This window comes from Balaenoptera musculus, chromosome 7 (genome assembly GCF_009873245.2).
Source record: "Balaenoptera musculus isolate JJ_BM4_2016_0621 chromosome 7, mBalMus1.pri.v3, whole genome shotgun sequence".
NCBI lineage: Eukaryota > Metazoa > Chordata > Mammalia > Artiodactyla > Balaenopteridae > Balaenoptera > Balaenoptera musculus.
This window is the reverse complement of record NC_045791.1, coordinates 95,013,844-95,033,808: the sequence shown is the minus strand read 5'-3', so window position 1 is coordinate 95,033,808 and position 19,965 is coordinate 95,013,844. Positions and strand designations below refer to the sequence as shown.

General features: G+C 59.9%; 1 protein-coding gene across 3 annotated transcripts; it reads left to right on the top strand.

The window, feature by feature from the left end:
• Window positions 1–213: 213 nt before the first annotated feature.
• Window positions 214–19,852, top strand: OBSL1 (obscurin like cytoskeletal adaptor 1). 3 transcript variants are annotated; one of them, XM_036857260.1, is made up of 21 exons: window positions 214–1,496; window positions 3,056–3,325; window positions 3,412–3,663; window positions 3,829–4,131; window positions 4,303–4,599; window positions 5,870–6,142; window positions 7,236–7,508; window positions 8,150–8,422; window positions 11,256–11,528; window positions 12,310–12,585; window positions 12,659–12,946; window positions 13,135–13,410; window positions 14,037–14,306; window positions 14,446–14,718; window positions 15,734–16,000; window positions 16,858–16,970; window positions 17,511–17,667; window positions 17,843–18,004; window positions 18,310–18,414; window positions 18,721–18,990; window positions 19,482–19,852. In XM_036857260.1, the coding sequence occupies exons 1-21, from the start codon at window positions 485–487 to the stop codon at window positions 19,502–19,504; spliced, it is 5,706 nt and encodes a 1,901-aa protein (XP_036713155.1). In that variant the 5' UTR covers window positions 214–484; the 3' UTR covers window positions 19,505–19,852. The 3 variants fall into 3 exon arrangements, with proteins under 3 accessions (XP_036713155.1, XP_036713156.1, XP_036713157.1); XM_036857261.1 differs by having other exon boundaries at window positions 215–1,496; window positions 19,718–19,801; XM_036857262.1 differs by lacking the exons at window positions 11,256–11,528; window positions 12,310–12,585; window positions 12,659–12,946; ... (8 more) ...; window positions 18,721–18,990; window positions 19,482–19,852 and adding an exon at window positions 8,828–9,121 and having other exon boundaries at window positions 215–1,496.
• The last annotated feature ends 113 nt before the right edge of the window (window positions 19,853–19,965 follow it).

Sequence of the window (19,965 nt, the reverse complement as noted above, 5' to 3'; positions counted from 1 at the left end):
GGCAGGTGGTCCCGCCTGCTCTAAACTTGGCCTGGAGGAGCCAGTCTGGGCTCTCGTCCTCCAGCTGTGTCATCAGAGAATATTTTGGGGATTGGCAGCTGCAGGCGCCTCTGCCACTCAGGCCCAAGCCTGGCGGGCGGCTGGGGACCTGGCGGCTGGAGGTGGGAGGGAGGAGGGGAAAGAGGCCCTGGCTGTGGGAGGGGGCTGGGAAGGCTGGCTCTCCGGAGCAGGAAGCCAGGCCGCAGGCAGGGGAGGCTGCGGGGCCCCTCGCTGGGGAGGCAAACAGGAAGGACTGCCCCCTGAGCCCTGGGCCCCGACCCGGGAATCGCCGCCGCCAGAGCCGCAGCTCCGGGCCGAGGGTAAGGAGGCGAACCGGGAGCGGGCGGCCAGGGGAAAGCCCCGCGGGTCCCGGCGCCCGGTGCCCAGACGCGCCCCGCCTCCCGGGCTCCCGCCGCCGCTCCCGGCCTTCCCCCGCGCCGCCGCGATGAAGGCAGGCTCGGGGGACCAGGGGAGCCCCCCGTGCTTCCTGCGCTTCCCGCGGCCCGTGCGGGTGGTAAGTGGCGCCGAGGCCGAGCTCAAGTGCGTGGTGCTGGGGGAGCCTCCGCCCATTGTCGTGTGGGAGAAGGGCGGGCAGCAGCTGGCGGCCTCGGAGCGCCTGAGCTTCCCGGCGGACGGCGCCGAGCACGGCCTGCTGCTGAGCGGCGCGCTGCCCACCGACGCGGGGGTCTACGTGTGCCGCGCCCGCAATGCGGCCGGGGAGGCCTACGCGGCGGCCGCCGTCACCGTGCTGGAGCCGCCGGCCCCCGAGCGCGAGCCCCAGCCTGCCGAACGCCCGCGGCCGCCGCCCGGGGCCGGGGAGGGCGCCCCGGTGTTCCTGACGGGGCCCCGGTCCCAGTGGGTGCTGCGGGGGGCGGAGGTGGTGCTGGAGTGCCAGGTGGGGGGCCTCCCCGCGCCAACGCTGTACTGGGAGAAGGACGGGATGGCGCTGGACGAAGTGTGGGACAGTAGCCACTTCTCCCTCGAACCTGGCCGCGCGGAGGGCCGCCCGGGCGCGAGCCTGGCGCTGCGCATCCTGGCGGCGCGGCTGCCCGACTCCGGCGTCTACGTGTGCCACGCCCGCAACGCGCACGGCCACGCGCGGGCCGGCGCGCTGCTGCAGGTGCAGCAGCCCCCCGAGAGCCCGCCCGAGGACCCGGACGAGGCCCCCAACCCCGTGGTGGAGCCGCTCAAGTGCGCGCCCAAGACCTTCTGGGTGAACGAGGGCAAGCACGCCAAGTTCCGCTGCTACGTGATGGGCAAGCCCGAGCCGGAGATCGAATGGCTCTGGGAGGGCCACCCGCTGCTCCCTGACCGCCGCCGCCTCATGTACCGCGACCGCGACGGCGGCTTCGTGCTCAAGGTGCTCTACTGCCAGGCCAAGGATCGCGGGCTCTACGTGTGTGCCGCGCGCAACTCGGCGGGCCAGACGCTCAGTGCCGTGCAGCTGCATGTCAAAGGTACCGCGGCGCCCCCGGGCGGCCGGGGCCCTGGGGAGGGGCCTCCAGCGCCCTCCCAGACTCTCCTAACTCCAGTCCCACTCAGTGCCCAGAAGACGGTGGGGGGTAAGGGAGGCTGAGTATTAAAATGCCATTTCCCGCCCACCTCCCATACCCCAGGGATTCGGATTTAGTAGGTCTGCAGGGTACCTACTCCAGGAACTTCTTAGCAAGCTTCCCAAATGATTCTGAGGCAGATGTTGGAAAACCACTCTTAGATAAAGGGCTTTAAGGAATGATTCATGTACAGACCCAGAGGGACCTACAACTCCTGTAGTTCATTGTTTTTCAACCTCTTTGTTATTTCACCAACCTGTCCCCGGATGGAAATCCCATCTGGGGCCCCAATATATAAGACAGATAAAAGGATCATTCTGTGGGTGTAAACTTCTAAATCCAAATTTATAACATGTACTTATAAAGTCAATCAGTGAGAACAAGGGGTCTATTTAATTGAATATACACATTTTAACCATACATAACTGGGTCTAGTCTGTGAGCCCTATGGGGAAGGCCTAGCTGCAGGTGTCACATTGAGAAACTCCTGATTCGCACCAAAGGGAGAAAACTTGAGGGAGAGAAAAAATGCCCCGCAATTTTTGACCATTCTTTCATTAGACTGCTCTCAGGTTTGCAAGAAGAAGAAGGTGAAGGAGAGGAAATTTATATATCAAAGTTGAGTCCCCAACAGTATTTAATAAATGCTTACATTGCTCATAAATAGAAAATTCAGGGAGGGAAAACACCCCAAACTCACACTGGAAGTTAAAGCTCTCCATAATAGGAGTTCATCACAACTCATGACATTATACCTTCACTAGTTATTACCCAACTTTTTCCCTCAGAGGAAAAAAAGTTGGCAAATCTCCTGAGCCCTGCCTGGCACGCAGTCAAGCATGTGGCACCTGTGCCACAGTGGTGGCCTCTTGGGTACAGTTTGATGTGTACAGACTGGCCGGGCAGGGCTGAACTCTAACCCCCTGAGGAGAGAAAAGCCCAACATGATGGCAGAGCTTCCTTCCCAGAGCCGCATGACAAGACAGACGTGCTTCCCCAGCAGCCCAAGTGAACCCACTGGCTGTTTCCATCATCGTGCTTTCTTTCTGTAAAATGCAGTTTTGAAAGTGGTTCAAGTACTTTCAAAATGAAATTCAACTCAAACCTTTGCAGAATTGTGTGTGGTGCCTGTGAAGGGCCCCAGGGAACAATTTGAAAATCACTGATGTGGTCCAAGCCCTTCCATCCCTTTCTCCACATTACGAGTAAAGAAACTGAGACCCAGGATCATGAAAACAGCCTTGGTCAAGGTGATGTGGCTAGCGAGTGTCAGGGTCAGATGAGAATATGGGTCGCCTGACTTCCCTTCTGGGGGTTTCTCTGATTCCACAATGCCTGCTGGCTCTGGGAGAAGAGCAAATGGCTGGAGCTAATGTGGGTTTAGGCAGTAGATGATGGGAGGAGAGTCTTCCTCCTGGTCGGGCCCTCTCCAGAGCCTTCTCTGGTCTCTCCCTTCTTCACAGAGCCTCGCCTCCGCTTCACGAGGGCCCTGCAGGACGTGGAGGGCCGGGAGCATGGGATTGTGGTGCTGGAGTGTAAAGTCCCCAACTCCCGCATTCCCACGGCCTGGTTCCGCGAGGACCAGCGGCTGTTGCCCTGCCGCAAGTACGAGCAGATCGAGGAGGGCACGGTCCGGCGCCTCATCATCCACAGGCTGAAGGCAGATGACGACGGAGTTTACCTGTGCGAGATGCGCGGCCGGGTGCGCACCGTGGCCAACGTGACGGTCAAAGGTTGGCTGGCCAGTGGGAGGAGGCCGAGACCGAGGCAGGCAGATGCCCAGACCCACCGGGCTGACGGACTCCCATCCGTGTCTCAGGGCCCATCCTGAAGCGGCTGCCCCGGAAGCTCGATGTTTTTGAGGGAGAGAATGCGGTGCTGCTGGTGGAGACCCGCGAGGCTGGGGTGGAAGGGCGCTGGAGTCGAGATGGGGAGGACCTGCCAGCCACCTGCCAGAGCAGCTCCGGCCACATGCATGCCCTGGTCCTTCCAGGCGTCACCCGAGAAGATGCTGGCGAGGTCACCTTCAGCCTGGGCAACTCCCGTACCACCACTCTGCTCAGAGTCAAATGTGAGGGCCTGCAAACCCCTAGGCAGCCTCCTCAAGGGCTGGACAGGAGGGTCAGGGCTGGAGGGTGATCAGATGCCACAGTCTGGGTTGGCAAAGTGGACTTCAGGTCAGAGGGCTGTGGGAGGCTGGAGCAGGGCTCGGACGCAAACCCTGCCTTTGTCTCAGGCGTCAAGCACAATCCCCCGGGACCCCCAGTGTTGGCAGAAATGTTCAAGGGCCACAGGAACACGGTCCTGCTGACCTGGAAGCCTCCCGAGCCAGCTCCCGAGACCCCCTTCATCTACCGGCTGGAACGGCAGGAGGTAGGCTCAGAAGACTGGATCCAGTGCTTCAGCATTGAGAAAGCTGGGGCCGTGGAGGTGCCGGGAGACTGTGTGCCCTCCGAGGGCGATTACCGCTTCCGCGTCTGCACCGTCAGCGAACACGGCCGCAGCTCCCATGTCGTGTTCCATGGGTCTGCTCACCTCGGTGAGTCGGTCCTGCCAGCCCAGGCTGTCAACCGCTGTACCCCAAGTCACACCCTCCCCATCACCTTCCTCCCTTCCCTGGCCCTCAGTCCCTGTTATATGCCTTCTACCTGCCAGTCTCTGCCCTCTGCCATGCCCCTGGTTCTGATGGACGAACTCTGTCCCATCTCAGTGCCCACAGCACGCCTGGTGGCCGGTCTGGACGACGTGCAGGTGTATGACGGGGAAGATGCTGTGTTCTCCCTCGATCTCTCCACCATCATCCAGGGCACCTGGTTCCTTAATGGGGAAGAGCTCAAGAGTAATGAGCCAGAGGGCCAGGTGGAGCCTGGGGCCCTGCGGTACCGGGTGGAGCAGAAGGGCCTGCAGCACAGACTCATCCTGCAAGCTGTCAAGCACCAGGACAGCGGGGCCCTGGTTGGCTTCAGCTGCCCAGGTGTGCAGGACTCTGCTGCCCTCACCATCCAAGGTTCGTGCAGGTGGGGACCAGGGTGGGCAGATAGGGTCAAGACACAGAAGTCCCATTAGCAAAATGAGGCCGATGCTATTGCTGCTTCTCACATCTGGGCCAAGAGGGTAAGGAGCATCCACGGTGAGCTCAGATGGAGGGCTCAGGGATCCAGGAGTTCAGTTTCAACTCATGCACAACGTATAGGGGACCCCTAGTTATCTTCACCAGCATCATATCCAAATTCTCTGGGGCACTTTGTGGTTTGCAGAATTCTGTCATGTTTCTCATCTCAGAGACACAGACCTTGGCTCCTAGTCCCTGACTGCTTCCTGCCCTATCGTGTAATGACTACCGCTATCGGAGCAACTTTCTGTGTGCCAGGCACAATCCTAAATCGCTTTGTATATATTAATTAGCACAGTCCTCTCAATAGCCCTACAGGATGGGTTCTTTCATCATCCCATTTTACAAATGGGGAAACTGAGGCACAGAGAGGTTCAGTGACTTGCCCAAAGTCACAAAGCTAATGAGTGCTGGTGCTGGATTATGAACCCAGGCGGTCTGGCTTCAGAATCACACTCTGCCACCTGGGGAAAGAGGGAAGGAGAGGGAATGAGGCCTCCCCGAGGACGACAGATCTTGGTAGGGGTTTGATAGTTCAGGGAACATGCTGGCATTTGCCATTGCACCATTGCTGGAGTTTGTATGGCCAGTCAAGGAGTTCCTCAGTACCCAAGTGCAGGGCCTTGAGGTGGTTAGCTGCCAGCATCCCAGGAAGAGGACAAAGTGAGAAATAACCAGCAACCAGAGCAGCGTTTCTAAAATGCAACCCAGGTTCACCAACATCAGAGTCATCTGGAGGCTGGTTTATAATGCAGATTCCCGGGCCCCTGCACGCTTGGGGGGAGGGGCCTAAGAATCTGCATTTTCAGCAGGCTCCCTGGGAATTCTTATGCACACTAAAACCACTGCTCTTAAGAGTTGGTGTGTAAGCCTAAAACTTTTTTTTTTTTTTTTGGCCGCACCATGCGGCATGTGGGATTTTAGTTCCCCGACCAGGGACTGAACCCGTGCCCCCTGCATTGGGAGCATGGAGTCTTAACCATTGGACCACCAGGGAAGTCCCAGCCCAAAACTAATTTTTTAAACCAACAAATGCATCGATGGCAATCATCCAGCCTGATGTGCCCACCCCCCTACCCTGAGCACATACCCTGGAGTGGGGTGTTTATTGGGGTAGCAGAGCACAACTAGGGTGCCGCACGTGACCACACCTCTTCCCAAGCAGAGAGCCCGGTGCACATCCTGAGCCCCCAGGACAAGGTGTCGTTGACCTTCACGACCTCGGAGCGGGTGGTACTGACCTGTGAGCTCTCCCGGGTGGACTTCCCAGCGAGCTGGTACAAGGACGGGCAGAAGGTGGAGGAGAGCGAGTCGCTGGTGGTGAAGATGGATGGGCGCAAACACCGCCTGATCATGCCTGAGGCCCAGGTCCAGGACAGTGGCGAGTTTGAGTGCAGAACGGAAGGGGTCTCAGCCTTCTTCAGCGTCTCCGTCCAAGGTCAGGGACCGTGGCGGCCTGGGCTCCCCCCAGCTGAGGCTGACCCTGGGGGCTGTGCGAACCCTGCCCCCCTGGTCTGCCTGCTTGGGGGTCCCTTCCGAGGGGCCCTAGGGGGCAAGGGGACATGTTTGCAGATCACACTGCCCATGCACCACCCTCCAGCACACTTGGCCCCCATGTACCCTTGGCTGGCGGGAAAGTGGGGGGGGCCTCAATTCAATTAAGGGAAGGGAGGTGGGAGCTAACATTTGTTAGGCACCTACTAGCCAGTTCCTATGCTGGATACTTCAAATGTACACTTGCATTCAGTGTTCACAACTACGTGAGGGGCAGTATATCTCCATTCACAGATGAAGCAACTGAGGTTTAGAGAGGTTATGCAACTTGCTCACGATCACACAGCAGCAAATACCCTAGGTGGGTTCACACCCAGGACTGCTTATCCCACTGCCCCAGGCGGCCAGGGTCAAAAGGGAGTTTTAGGTGCAGTGGTCCAGAGGCTCTCAGAAGCCAGTACACGTCTGGCTGCTTCAGAACCACCCTGGAAACCATAAGTGCATAGGCTCCCCCAGGCCTCCAGAGCCAGAATATCCAGGACAGAGCCTGGAGAGCCACTCTGGGAGAACAACTCAGGAACCACTGATCCAGCTCCATCTTCTCACTTTGAGTGGCCCCATTGCCAGAAGGTCTTCTGGCCCCTGCCTGAATGTACCCAGTGACAGGGAACTCACTACCTGTAGGGAGCGCTGCCCCACGGTATCACCACTAAATTGTTCCCACCTCTTCCCCGTCCTGCGATCAGCTCTCCGGGGGCCTCCTTGAAAAAGCAGCAGCAAGCACGGCCCTGATGGGACCTGCGACAGTGACCTCCTCTCAGCCTAGACGAAGCCCTCTGTGTCCCCAGCCAACCCCCTCTGATCCTCTGGGAACTCACAGAGCACTCCAGTGCCATGTGATCTGTCACACCGCACCCGCCACGCCCTCAGTAGTCCGTGTCATTGCCCCAGAGCACCCCACCCCAGCCAAGCAGCCAGTGTGCACTCATGTCTCCTGTTTTTGGGTGTCTGTGTGACCCCATCTCTGCTCCCCCCAGACCCCCCCGTGCACATCCTGGATCCCCGGGAGCACGTGTTTGTGCACGCCATAACCTCCGAGTGCGTCATGCTGACCTGTGAGGTGGACCGGGAGGACGCCCCCGTGCACTGGTACAAGGACGGGCAGGAGGTGGAAGAGAGCGACTTCGTGGTGCTGGAGAACGAGGGGCCCCATCACCGCCTGGTGCTGCCCGCCGCCCAGCCTCCAGATGGGGGCGAGTTCCAGTGCGTCGCTGGGGACGAGCGCGCCTACTTCACCGTGACCATCACAGGTGGGGTTCCAGGCAGTCCACAGGAGGGGGACGGTGTGCCCTGCCCCTGCCTGGGCAGCTGCTACACTCCTGGGCCACTGTTCCCAGCCCCTGCTTCCCTTCCCCTAGCTTTCTCCCCAACCCATGCTCTGCACCCTGAGGTTCAGTCACCCGCAGAAAATGCATTGTCATAAACACACCAGTCACAGCTACATCAGTCAAAGGAAAGCCTGCCTTCTCTGTTCTGAAGATCCTCCAAGGGGAGCTTTAGGGGTGGCAGTGCTACCACAGGGCAGGGTCTAGGGTGGATGGGCCCAGGCACTAGAGGGGTCAGAAGGTCTGAGGCCTGCAGGAGACCCCAGCTCCATCTGGGCACCCAGCCCTCCTCTCCCCAGTCCCACCCTTCGTATTGTCCCTGTCCCAACCCAGAGAATGTAGGGAGTTTCTACAGCCGAGGCTGACACCACAGTCCCTGCTGTGCCACCGTGCCCCAGCCGTGAGTGACTGTCCGAGCAGCTGTGAGCCATGGTCCGAGGGAAGACCCTCTTCTTCAACACACAGCCCACCTTGCAGGAGTCGGGAACAGGCGTGGCTCAGGTGGGGCAGCCAGGCACCTCGGCCCCAGCCCCTGACGCCCGGCCACAGCTGTCCCTGTCCTCCAGATGTCTCCTCGTGGATCGTGTACCCCAGCGGCAAGGTGTACGTGGCAGCCGTGCGCCTGGAGCGCGTGGTGCTGACCTGCGAGCTATGCCGGCCCTGGGCCGAGGTGCGCTGGACCAAGGATGGCGAAGAGGTGGTGGAGAGCCCCGCGCTGCTCCTGCAGAAGGAGGACACCGTCCGCCGCCTGGTGCTGCCCGCCGTCCAGCTGGAGGACTCGGGCGAGTACTTGTGTGAAATCGATGACGAGTCTGCCTCTTTCACCGTCACTGTCACAGGTGTGGGCCCACCCCAGCTGCCCGCGGTCACCAGAGGACAGTCCTGAGCCCTTGGGGGAGCTGGCCACATAGCCCCTAGCTAGCGTGTGGGGGAGGGGGGAGGGGGGGCTGCAGGTGCATGGACCGGGGGGCCCTGCCCGGAAGACCCCAGGGTCCGTGTTCGATAAGCAGGCTCTTCCCCGGCGCCCAAGGCCAGGAATAGCTATCCTTCACCGTCTCATTTACTGAGCACTTTCTATGTGTCAGGCACTGGGCCAGGTGCTGCAGGTCACTGGTGCGTATTGCAGACGTGGTCCCTGCTCCCAGCTGCCAGAGAGCTGGGGAGGCAGCCGTTAACCAGGGGTCGCAAACGGGCAGTCCCTAGGGCCCCATACAGCCCACAGATATGTTTTGTTTGGCCTGCAGAGTCTTACCAAAGTCAGGACAGTTCAAATAACAACCCGGAGCTATGCGTCCTCTTGAAAAAGCCGAAGACCCGGCGCCTCTGGTCCCGCTTCCCCCCTTGGCGACGAACAGCTGGCGCTGAGTAGCAGCTGCCCCTGTAACACGGGGCCCACATTCCTCTGTCCCACCCTGCCCGCTGTTCCTTTTTGCTCCCCCCAGACCACTTCAGCCACTGACCTTACCTTACCTGGCCCCCGTGGGCATTTGAGTTTGCGACCCCTGTGTTTAACCAATAAACACGCAAATAAATGTACAGTGACACCTCGTGACAAGTGCTGTGAGGGATGAGGGCTCAAGAGAGCAGAGCTGGAGATCAGGGAGGGCCTCGGGGAAAGTCGGTCGCCATGCCACCCGCAGGAGCCAGCCCCGGGGTGGGCTCCGGACACTGAGCAGCTCACAGACACACATGCGCACGTCCCTCCGGGAGTGCCCAGACTGGCAGGAGAGCCGGACATATTAGAGGGTCTCAGAGTGAGGGTTGCCGGGTGTCGTGATAGGGTGCAGTGGGTGTCCGAAGCTGGGGGCTGCTGACCTGGTTGGCAGGCAGGAAGTGCCTTCAAAATGGCCGTTTGGAGCAGCGGCTGAGTTAGCTAAGTGGGGGTCAGGGTTTGGGCTGAAGGTGGGGAGAGAATGTTCAAATCGGGAAAGCACAGGATGACTATGGAAGTGACGGTTCAGTGCCAGAAACTTTGGGACTGCAGCCCACAGCGCCAATCCCAGTGTGTGTGCGGGGGGGATGGGGAGTGTGGGACCTAGGCAGCTCTGGGTGGCACAGAAGAACCCACTGGCTGCACTGGAGCGACCATCCTGATGCTGGCATCATCTGGTTACCCTGCCCTGCCCTAGGAACAATGCTTCAGCCTAGGCTTGAGCTACTTAGGGCCCCCCGACTCCCTGCACCCCAAATAGTGCAGCCTGAAGCACACAAGTCACAAAGCCGAAAAGGCCTTTCTGCACATATTCTGTCCCGTAGTGAATCCCTTCAACCTCTCCCGCCCCAACCCCTGGCCAGACATAATGGCCGCAGACACACACATTCCAGCTCATAACTGGCCTCCCCGCAAAACACCAGATTCTTCATAAGAAGCTCACACAACACACCTTGTGTGGACCAGGAGAATCAAGTCTGATGCCAAGCTGAGGGCCCCAGCTGTGCAGGTACCCCAGCCCCATGGCTGCACCCCATTCTCACTCCACTGCCTCCATCACCTCCCCCACCACTCAGGCAGCCGCACTCTGCAATCTACTGGTGCTGCTGGGCCTCAGAGAACCAGCCTGCATCTTGTAGACTCTTAGAATAAGCCCAGTTAGGGAGGAGGCGGAGGCAAGGGCTGAGTGTGCACTGGTGGGCACATCTGCCCGTACACACCTCTGCAAAGACCTAGACCAGGAAGCTGGCAGTTCCCCAGCCCAGCCACAAGGGGGCCAAATGCTAAAGGAACACGAAAGTGTCCTGGAGACTTGATTCTGGGAGACCTCCAAGGTACGTGAAGGCATGGGCAGGCCCGGGCTCAGTGCGCTGGTCACCACCAATATGGACATGGCTCCTTTCTGTGAAAGACTGACCACTCCAGAGCAGCTGCAGATGAACTCCTAGACACAGCATTTAATATCCCTGGGGAAATCTTAGGTGTTGACAACTCATGCACAGATGCAAAATTCATTACTGAGTTTCCAGCAAGCCTTGGCTTGGAGTCCTTACCACTGCTTGCAGAGTCTGACCCTCCATTTATCAGATGGTAGTTCTTCCTCCTGCCCTCGAGTAGGTATAGCCAGCTGTGACCATAAGGAAGTTGCTTAATCACACCATGCCTCAGTTTCCTCATCTGGGAAATGGGAACAAAATAATACCTACTCCTTAGGATTGCTAGGAGTGTGTAAAGTGCTTATGACTGTTCCTGGAACTCTAGCAAGCTGTATATAAGTACTTGCTATTACAAATCCACCATCCCTTATCCACAATTCTGAAATCAAAAAAAAAAAAAAACCTCAAAATCAAAAGGCTTTTTGTAAGTTTGGTATTAAAAGTCATTTCAGTAAAACCTGAACTTAACTCTGTGAAGCTATTTGTACTTTTTAATTAGCCTGCTTAGGGTGAATCTATCTATATGTTACACTGCAGAAATGTTAATGTGATTGATTATGGGGGGGACCACAGTGGGGGCTGAGGGCGGTAGGTGATATATGATAAACGCACCATTTCTGGAACCGGAAGCATTGTGGATTCTGTAGCACTTCTGGCCCCAGGGATTTCAGAGAACAGATTTTGGACCTATTATTATCCTTATTATTCTTATGATTGTGGGTGACCGGGACTTCATGCTGCCAGATGGCTCCAGGGAGGCTGACGGTGAGTTTGTGACAGGCTGTGGTTGTCCCCACTCTGCAGAACCCCCGGTACGCATCATATACCCCCGGGACGAGGTGACCTTGGTCGCCGTGAGCTTGGAGTGTGTGGTGCTGATGTGTGAGCTGTCGCGGGAGGACGCCCCCGTGCGCTGGTACAAGGATGGGCTGGAGGTGGAGGAGAGCGAGGCCCTGGTGCTGGAGAGTGATGGGCCCCGCCGCCGCCTGGTGCTACCTGCTGCCCAGCCCGAGGACGGGGGCGAGTTCGTGTGCGACGCTGGAGACGACTCAGCCTTCTTCACTGTCACCGTCACAGGTGGGCAGTCTGTGGGACACCCTGGGGAGGAAAAGAGGCAGGAGGCTGAGGGACAGACACCCAACCCTCCCAGTTCTTGCACCTTCAGGGTCCCTGACTGCTGCACGTGGCTTTCCCCTTGTCCAGCCTTCCCCCTCCCCAAGCCTCCTCATTCTCAGCCATTAGAGAGCCCTGACTTGCCCAAATCATATCAGGACAATGACCAGAGACCTGGTGGAGAGAGCCCAGCAATCAGGAGCACTCATTCATTCACTTATTCAACAAATACTGATGTGCTCAGCACCGTTCTGGATGCTGAGGGATACAGTAGTGAACCGAGGAGAGAAAACCTGTCTTTATGGAGCTTGCCTTCTCGTGAGAGTGGACAGACAGCAAATAAGGAAAATAGATGGTTTTTCAGGTGGTGATCGGAGGCAGAGCAGGCAAAGGGGATAGGAAGTGCGGGTGGGGTAGGGAGGGATGTGCATTGGGGTCAGAGAGATGTGGCTGTGAGTGTGGGTCTACCTCTTTTTTTCCCATGTGACCTAGAGCAAGTCAGTTCTCGATAAAGAGGCTTCAGGTCCTCATCTATAAAGTGAAGCCAACAATAGGGAGTGTCAGGAGTAGCTGAGAAAAGAGCTGCAGTGTGCTTAGCACAACACCTGGCACGCAGTGAGTGCCCACAGATTGTAGGTGGCACCGTTCCCAAGAGCTGCACTGCAAAGGGCTGAGAATCTAGTGGTGAGGCAGGTAGAGGCCTGCTGGCCGAGCCCACTCTCCCCTCTCTCTGTCCACCCACCAGCCACTCCAGAGAGGATTGTGCATCCGGCGGCCCGCTCCCTGGACCTGCAGTTCGGGGCTCCAGGGCGCGTGGAGCTGCGCTGCGAGGTGGCCCCGGCTGGGTCCCAGGTGCGCTGGTACAAGGATGGGCTGGAGGTGGAAGCATCAGATGCCCTGCAGCTGGGTGCCAAGGGGCCCACTCGCACCCTGACCCTGCCCCACGCCCAGCCTGAGGACGCCGGGGAGTATGTGTGTGAGACCCGTGATGAAGCCGTCACCTTCAACGTCAGCCTGGCTGGTGGGTGCTCCCGGCCAGCCAAGGTGCGGGAGGTGGGGGCATCACCGAGCTGATACCTCTCCTCTCTGTCCAGAGCCCCCAGTCCAGTTCCTGGCCCCAGAGGCAGCCCCCAGCCCACTCTGCGTGGCCCCCGGGGAGCCGCTGGTGCTGAGCTGTGAACTGTCTCGGGCTGGTGCCCTCGTCTTCTGGAACCACAACGGGAGGCCGGTGCAGGAGGGTGAGGGCCTGGAGCTCCGAGCCGAGGGCCCCCGCCGTGTCCTCTGCATCCGGGCTGCAGACCCGGTCCACGCAGGCCTCTACACCTGCCAGTCAGGGGCAGCCCCGGGGGCCCCCAGCCTCAGCTTCACCGTCCAAGTGGCTGGTGAGTATAGCCCGGGCAGGAAGCCTGAGAGTCGCACCCCGAAACCCATGAGTCTCCCCCTTCTCTAGCACACCTGGCCCACCCCCTGCCCCACCGCTCTCGGTCCCTTTCCCCGTCTTGCCTCCCACTGCCCTCCTCCCAGCCCACGGGCCACTCCCTCCCGGTGACCCCTGGCTCTGAGCCCACAGAGCCCCCAGTGCGGGTGGTGGACCCCGAGGCAGCCCAGACGAGGGTTCGCAGCACCCCAGGTGGGGACCTGGAGCTGGCGGTGCACCTCTCCCGGCCGGGGGGCCCTGTGCGCTGGTACAAGGACGGGGAGCGCCTGGCGAGCCAGGGGCGGGTGCAGCTGGAGCAGGACGGGGCGAGGCAGGTGCTGCGGGTGCAGGGGGCCCGGAGCAGGGACGCCGGGGAGTACCTGTGCGACACGCCCCAGGACAGCCGCATCTTCCTCGTCAGCGTGGAAGGTAACAGTGCACCCCTCACTGGCCCCCCAAGGGCCACACGCCCGAACCACTCTGGGCCCCCGCGCCCCGACCCCACCTCGCTGCCTCTGGCTCCAACCAATGCATGCGTGACTATTCCTGGGATGAGGGCTCAGGGCTCCCTTTTCCAGGAACCCTCAAATAATAGGAGGGGCACAGACCAGTGGTTAAAAGCAGGGCTCTGGAGTCAGCACTGCGCACACCAGGTTCCAATCTGGATTCTGCTTCCCAGTAGTTGTGTGACACTGGCAACTTGCTTAAACTCTCTGAGCCCCAGCTCCAAAGTGGAGGGATAGTGCTTGTCCTATAGGGCTGTTGTGACAGTTAAATGAGATAAATTGGGTCCATAGTAAATGACCTACTATTATTAGGGAGTCAGAGAGGGGGGTGCCAGGCCAGCATTGGGCGGAGGTGGCTAGGAGTAGCAGGGCGTTGACATCTTGTCCTTTGAAACACCTCATGGCTGACACACAGTAGGTCCTCAGGAAGGTTCTGTTCAATAACTGGAGGATGAGGGCCTGTTATTGGAGATGAGGGGATGAAGAGGGGATGAGGAGGAGAGAGGCGGAAAGACCCAGCCCACCTCACTGCCCGACCCCACCCCCCAGAACCACCGCCGGTGAAGCTGGGCTCGGAGCTGACACCACTCACTGTGCACGAGGGTGATGATGCCACGTTCCGGTGTGAAGTCTCCCCACCAGACGCCGACGTCACTTGGCTGCACAATGGGGCCATTGTCACCCCAGGGCCCCAGCTAGAGGTGGCCCAGAATGGGTCAAGCCGCATACTGACCGTGCGAGGCTGCCAGCTCGAGGACGCGGGGACCGTGACTGCCCAAGCAGGGGTCACGTCCACAAGTGCCCGGCTCCATGTTCGAGGTTTGGTCCTGATGGAGACACAATAGTCTTGTTCCTGAACCTATTCTCCCAGCCCCGGCCATAACAGGGGACAGATCCCTGAGAGAGAGCAAGGGGTCAGCCCACCAGGCTCCATGGCCCCCTCTCTCTTTCTCCCCAGAGACGGAGCTGCTGTTCCTGCGGCGGCTGCAGGACGTGCGGGCAGAGGAAGGCCAGGACGTGTGCCTCGAAGTAGAGACAGGCCGAGTGGGTGCGGCAGGGGCCGTGCGCTGGGTGCGAGGTGGGGCACCCCTACCACCCGACTCCCGCCTGTCCACGGCCCAGGATGGCCACGTCTACCGCCTCTTCATCCACGGCGTTGTACTGGCCGACCAGGGCACCTACGGCTGCGAGAGCCACCACGATCGCACCCTGGCCAGGCTCAGCGTGAAGCGTGAGTGCCCCGTCCTCTCCTAACACATCGCCCGCCCTGTGGCACAGTCTCTCCTGGCTGGCCCAGGGCCCCTCAGACCCCCACCAAAGTGCCCCTCGCCACAAGGCAAGTCAGCCCTGGCTGACCCCCAGGAGCGTGACCTGAAGCAGCCTGCCCAAAGCAAAACTCTTCTTTTTCTAATGTTTTCTATTTACCTTAGAAGTCCATGTGGATTTTGCATTCCATTTCGTATGTCCAAGTTGGCTTTGCTATAAACGTAAATATTATACTCCAGAAAGACTTGCCGTGTTTATCCTTCAGTCACCTGCCCCAGGATACATGGGCCCAGCTGAGAAGCAGGGATGGTTGGCAAATAGCACCCACACCCCCAAGATGGAGCCCTCTATTAACTGTGTGACCTCATGCAAATTACTTAACTTCTCTGAGCCAAGTTTTCTTTAAAAAGGGTCTTTGGGAACATTGATTGGGATAATATGAGAAATACCCACAGAGAGCTTGGTAAATGGTTGTTGGTGATGTGTATTCTCTTCTAGTTTACTTCATTCATTTAATCACAATAAACCCATGTCTCAATGCTATTAACCTTGTATAGCTGGGGAAACTGAGGCCCAGAGAGGTCAAGCAATTTGCCAAAGGTTACACAGCACACAAACTATGTGGCAGGGTCCAGTCCTGGTGTGTCTGACTTCAAATTCTGTGCTTCCTCCAGTGTCACAGCACCCCTCACCCAAACTCCTCACCCCGCTAACCACACGTCACCCCCTTCATGTATCTCCTCTCCTAACCCTAGTAAGCCCCTCTCTCCACCCAAGTCTGAATGGCTCTGCTCCCTTCTTCCTGCACCCTGGTTCTGAACTTTGTTCTCTAGGGCCTTACGAGGGTGGGTGTTAGGGGTGGTGCAGGCAGAGCCAAGGTGTGTGTGTGGCGGGGGGGGGGGGGGGGGGGGGGGGGGGCCGAAAGCCCTGCCCAGATTTGGAGCCCTCGTCCTCCCTCTTCCCCCATCTCCTCCCACTAGCAAGGCAGCTAAGGGTGCTGCGGCCTCTGGAGGACGTGACCGTCATCGAGGGGGGCAGCGCCACCTTCCAGCTGGAGCTGTCCCAGGAGGATGTGACCGGGGAGTGGGCCCGGGGTGGAGTCCGGCTGCAGCCGGGGCCCACGTGCCAAATTCACGCAGAGGGCCACGCTCACTGCCTGGTACTCAGTGGCCTGGGCCTGGCCGACTCGGGCTGCATCTCCTTCACTGTGGATGCCCTGCGCTGTGCAGCCAGACTCACTGTGAGAGGTGCGGCCTCTGGAACCGCTGCCTGCCTGCTGACTGCTCTGGGTGTGATTCTACTGATCCCACTACCCGTGTGGTCCCCACTGACCCTGTCCCAGTGTGGCCCTCACTGACCTCCCTGCCAGAGTTTGACTCCCCTGACCCTTTGGCCATGTATGGCCCCGGTGACTGCCCTGCCTGAGTGTGTCTCCACCAACCCCCCGTCCCAGTGGACCACTGACTGTGCTGCTGTGAGGTGCTTGTGCCGGTGTGGTGTCTGTCTGCCTAACCACGGCCCTGCTGGCCACTCTGAGTGTGAGCCCACTGACCACGCCTGCCTGCTGCAGCCCCCTCTGCCTGTCTGAGTGTGCCCCTCTCACCACCCAAGTCCCAACAATCCACTTACTATGCCAAAGGGTGGCTCCATTGGCAACTCTGCCTCAGTGTCCCCCATTTTTGCTTGCAGCCCTGGTGTGTTCCCCACTGACCACATCTGCTCTAGGGTCCCCCCCATTGCTCCTGTGAACCCATGGTGTCCCCCACTGGCCAGTGTCTCCTGTCCATTCCAGCCAGTGTGGCCCCCACTGACCACCCTTGCCTATGGGTAATTCCACTGGCATGTCTGCTCCAGTTTCCCCTATGCCCCTCTAGCCCCAGCATGTCCCCCACTGACCACCTTAAATGTGACCGACCCCCAGCGGGCCATTCCTACCCTGTTGACCCCTCTGATACCGCTGTGTTCCCCACTGACCAGCATCCCCTTTGGACCACTTTGTCCCAGCATGCCCCCCACTCGCTGGTGGCCTCTGTTGATCACCTTGTCTAAATGTGCCCACCAGTGACCCCTTGTGCCCAATGTGTCTGCCTTCTCCCACTCCCAGAGGCCCCAGTGACCATTGTGCGGGGGCCACAGGACCTAGAAGTGACCGAGGGTGACACAGCTACTTTCGAGTGTGAACTTTCCCAGGCCTTGGCTGATGTCACCTGGGAGAAGGTCAGAGCCCAGCCCCAGCCCAGCCCACCTCGGCATCATAACAGCAATAACAACCCCCAACAGAAATAACTAATACTCACTAAGCCATGCGCCTGGCACTGTGCTAAGATTTGCTTTACATTTAATCCTCTAAACCTTATAGCAGCCCTATGAGGCAGGTCTTATTATCTCCATGTTATCTATAAGGAGACTGATGCGCAGTGGGGTGAAGTATTGCCCAGGGGCAGACGTAGAGCCCATATTTGAATCCAGGTTTCCTGATTCCAGAATCCACACGCATGGCTGGTATGAGCAGTACATGACTCTATGCTTCCCGCGCCCATGGCTCCCTTCTCAGCCCTAAGGTCTCCAAAGGGTGACAACTTCCCAATGAGACTCCTGGCGAGGTCCCGGAAGGCGCGGGACGGCCCTGCTCCACAGCATAAACGTGCCTCGAAACCGCTTGGCATAAGCAGAGGGCGCGGCCGCCTACGAGGAGGGCAGGGGCCGTCTGTGCCCAGACGACCTTTCACCACGACCCTTTGCAACTCCCGCCCCCAGGACGGGCAGCCGCTCACCCCCAGCCCTCGGCTCAGACTCCAGGCCCTAGGCACCCGCCGCCTTCTCCAGCTGCGACGCTGCGGTCCCTTGGACTCCGGGACCTACAGCTGCGTGGTGGGGATGGCCCGAGCCGGGCCCGTCCACCTGGTGGTGTGCGGTGGGTACCGAGCGCTGCCCGGGCGGGGCACAGCTGTGGGTGCGGCGGCTGCGGACCAGACTTGCCCCGGGGTCCTGCTCTAGGGCATCTAAGGAGGGGGCGGGGCGTGGGCGGGGGCATGGTACCGCCCCCTCCGCTCCGCTCCGCCCACCTCACGGCCCCGGCTCCGCCCCAGAGCGCAAGGTGTCTGTCCTCTCGGAGCTTCGGTCGGTGAGCGCCCGCGAAGGCGACGGAGCCACGTTCGAGTGCACCGTGTCGGAGGTCGAGACCACCGGGAGCTGGGAGCTCGGAGGCCGCCCGCTGAGACCCGGAGGCCGCGTCCGCATCCGACAGGAAGGTCTGACCGACTTTCTACCCGCTCTGGCCCCTCGCTGCCCCGCCCTACCAGGATAAGTCCCACCTCCAGGTCAAATGGGCCCCGCCCCACGGCCCAAGGAGAAGTCTCTCGATCTCTCCCTGGCCCCCAGCTCTGAGCCCTCGGTCCTGGACCTCCCCTCTTACCCCTCGGCATCTCAATTCCGCCCCGCCCAGCGCACACTTACCGCGTCCGAACCGACCCGGGGACCTACTCTGGCCCCACCCTCATCCCCGAACCCTCCCCAGAGGCGGCTCCGGCCTCGCTAGCGCCCCCTTCACCCCCAGGGAAGAAACACATTCTGGTGCTGAGCGAGCTGCGCGCGGAGGACTCTGGTGAGGTCCGCTTCCAGGCGGGACCCGCCCAGTCCGTGGCTCAGCTAGAGGTGGAGGGTAAGCAACTGGGGCATGGACGACCTGGAGTGAATACTGTCTCTCCCTGGAACTGGCAAGCTGGTGGCTGGTCCGAGGAACCCTACCTTCCCCACCCCTTCCTCCCGGGGCTCTCCGGGGGCGGATCACAGAGAGCAGTGTATTTCCTGGGGAGCAGGAGACTTTGGGTTGAGGGCAGAGAGAAACGGGGTGGTGCCATAGAGGTCTAAGACCAGGAGTGGAGGCCACAGCGGGAGGGAACATGCGTCTCTCCTCCTGGGGCCCTGTGTGTCCCTATTAACCTAAGCCCTCGTCCTCCACCCCCAGCATTGCCTGTCCAGATATGCCGCCGCCCCCCTCGCGAGAAGACAGTTCTGGTCGGCCGCCGGGCGGTGCTGGAGGTGACTGTGTCCCGCTCGGGGGGCCAAGTGTGCTGGTTGCGGGAGGGGGTCGCGCTGTGCCCGGGAGACAAGTACGAGCTGCGCAGTCATGGCCACACCCACAGCCTGGTCATCCATGACGTGCGACCTGAGGACCAGGGCACCTACTGCTGCCAGGCCGGCCAGGACAGCGCCCACACACGGCTGATGGTAGAGGGTGAGTAAAGCCGACGGGGCAGAGGTCAGAAAGGCACGCCGGCTGGCCAAGGGTCTCCTAGGAGCTGGTGGGCTGAGACACACCTCCTGCAGGTTTTCCAAGACTTGGGACGGCGAGCTGGTTCTGAGATGTGTTGGAGGTGGAGAATGGGGAGGCGGGAGATCACAGCCAGGGCTGAGGAGAGGAGGGAGTCCTGTGTTCTCAACAGGAACCACTCGGTTCAGGGCAGCTGTTTCCACCCTTTCTACACCCCTTCCTGTCCGAGCTTCTCCTTACTCCCTCCTGCCTCTGGACCATGTTCGTCTCTCCTGAATGCCCCATTTGTACCCAAGTTCCTCTCCTTCCCACCTACCGGCCCCTGGTCTGTGCCCCCCGCCTGTCCCTCACCCTCTCCTGCTCTCTGCCCAGCTGGCTTCTGCCCATCTCAGCAAGCTGCACTCCGCCTGAGCAGAGGGCTTCTGCTAGTCCCATTTCTTTCCTCTTCCACTTAGGAGGTGCCCCCCTCTCCACCTGAACTCCTGTGTTCCCTTCAGGTGCCTACCTTCCCCACCTCTGACTGGCCACCCTCACTTTCCTGCCCCCACAGACAGCCCTGACAGAGGCCTAGAAAGGGTGGTTCAGAGGGTGAGGGCCCAGCTCTTCCTGTGTGGGTGCCCAGGCTCTGCCAGGGGAGAGGAGTGTGGTGCCCACTGTCTCCCCAGCCCCACTCGCAGTCATTCCTCCGCAGGTAGCTAGGAGGACCGAACCAGGCCAGGCGGGTGCCCTCGGACAGCTTGGAAGGCGCATGCCCTTACCCTGGGAAGGGGTGGGGAGGGAGGGGAACCAGAGGTGTTGGGAGACAATAAAAGTGGTACAGCCCCTTTCCTGGCTCTCTGTGTGACGTGGGAGGGCAGAACTTGCCTGGAGCCCCTGTGTAGTGAGTGACACAGGGGACCAAGGGCTGCAGTGCTTCCATCTTGGCCCATGAAAGCGCCA

What these genes read in the sequence shown, in the direction of transcription:
- OBSL1 (XM_036857260.1), top strand. Translation starts at nt 485, where the DNA reads ATGAAGGCAGGCTCGGGGGACCAGGGGAGCCCCCCGTGCTTCCTGCGC. An exon ending in GGCCAGGCTCAGCGTGAAGC is followed by an intron (nt 14,719 to 15,733) that starts GTGAGTGCCCCG and finishes TCCTCCCACTAG; the next exon opens with CAAGGCAGCTAAGGGTGCTG. An exon ending in CACACGGCTGATGGTAGAGG is followed by an intron (nt 18,991 to 19,481) that starts GTGAGTAAAGCC and finishes TCTTCCACTTAG; the next exon opens with GAGGTGCCCCCCTCTCCACC.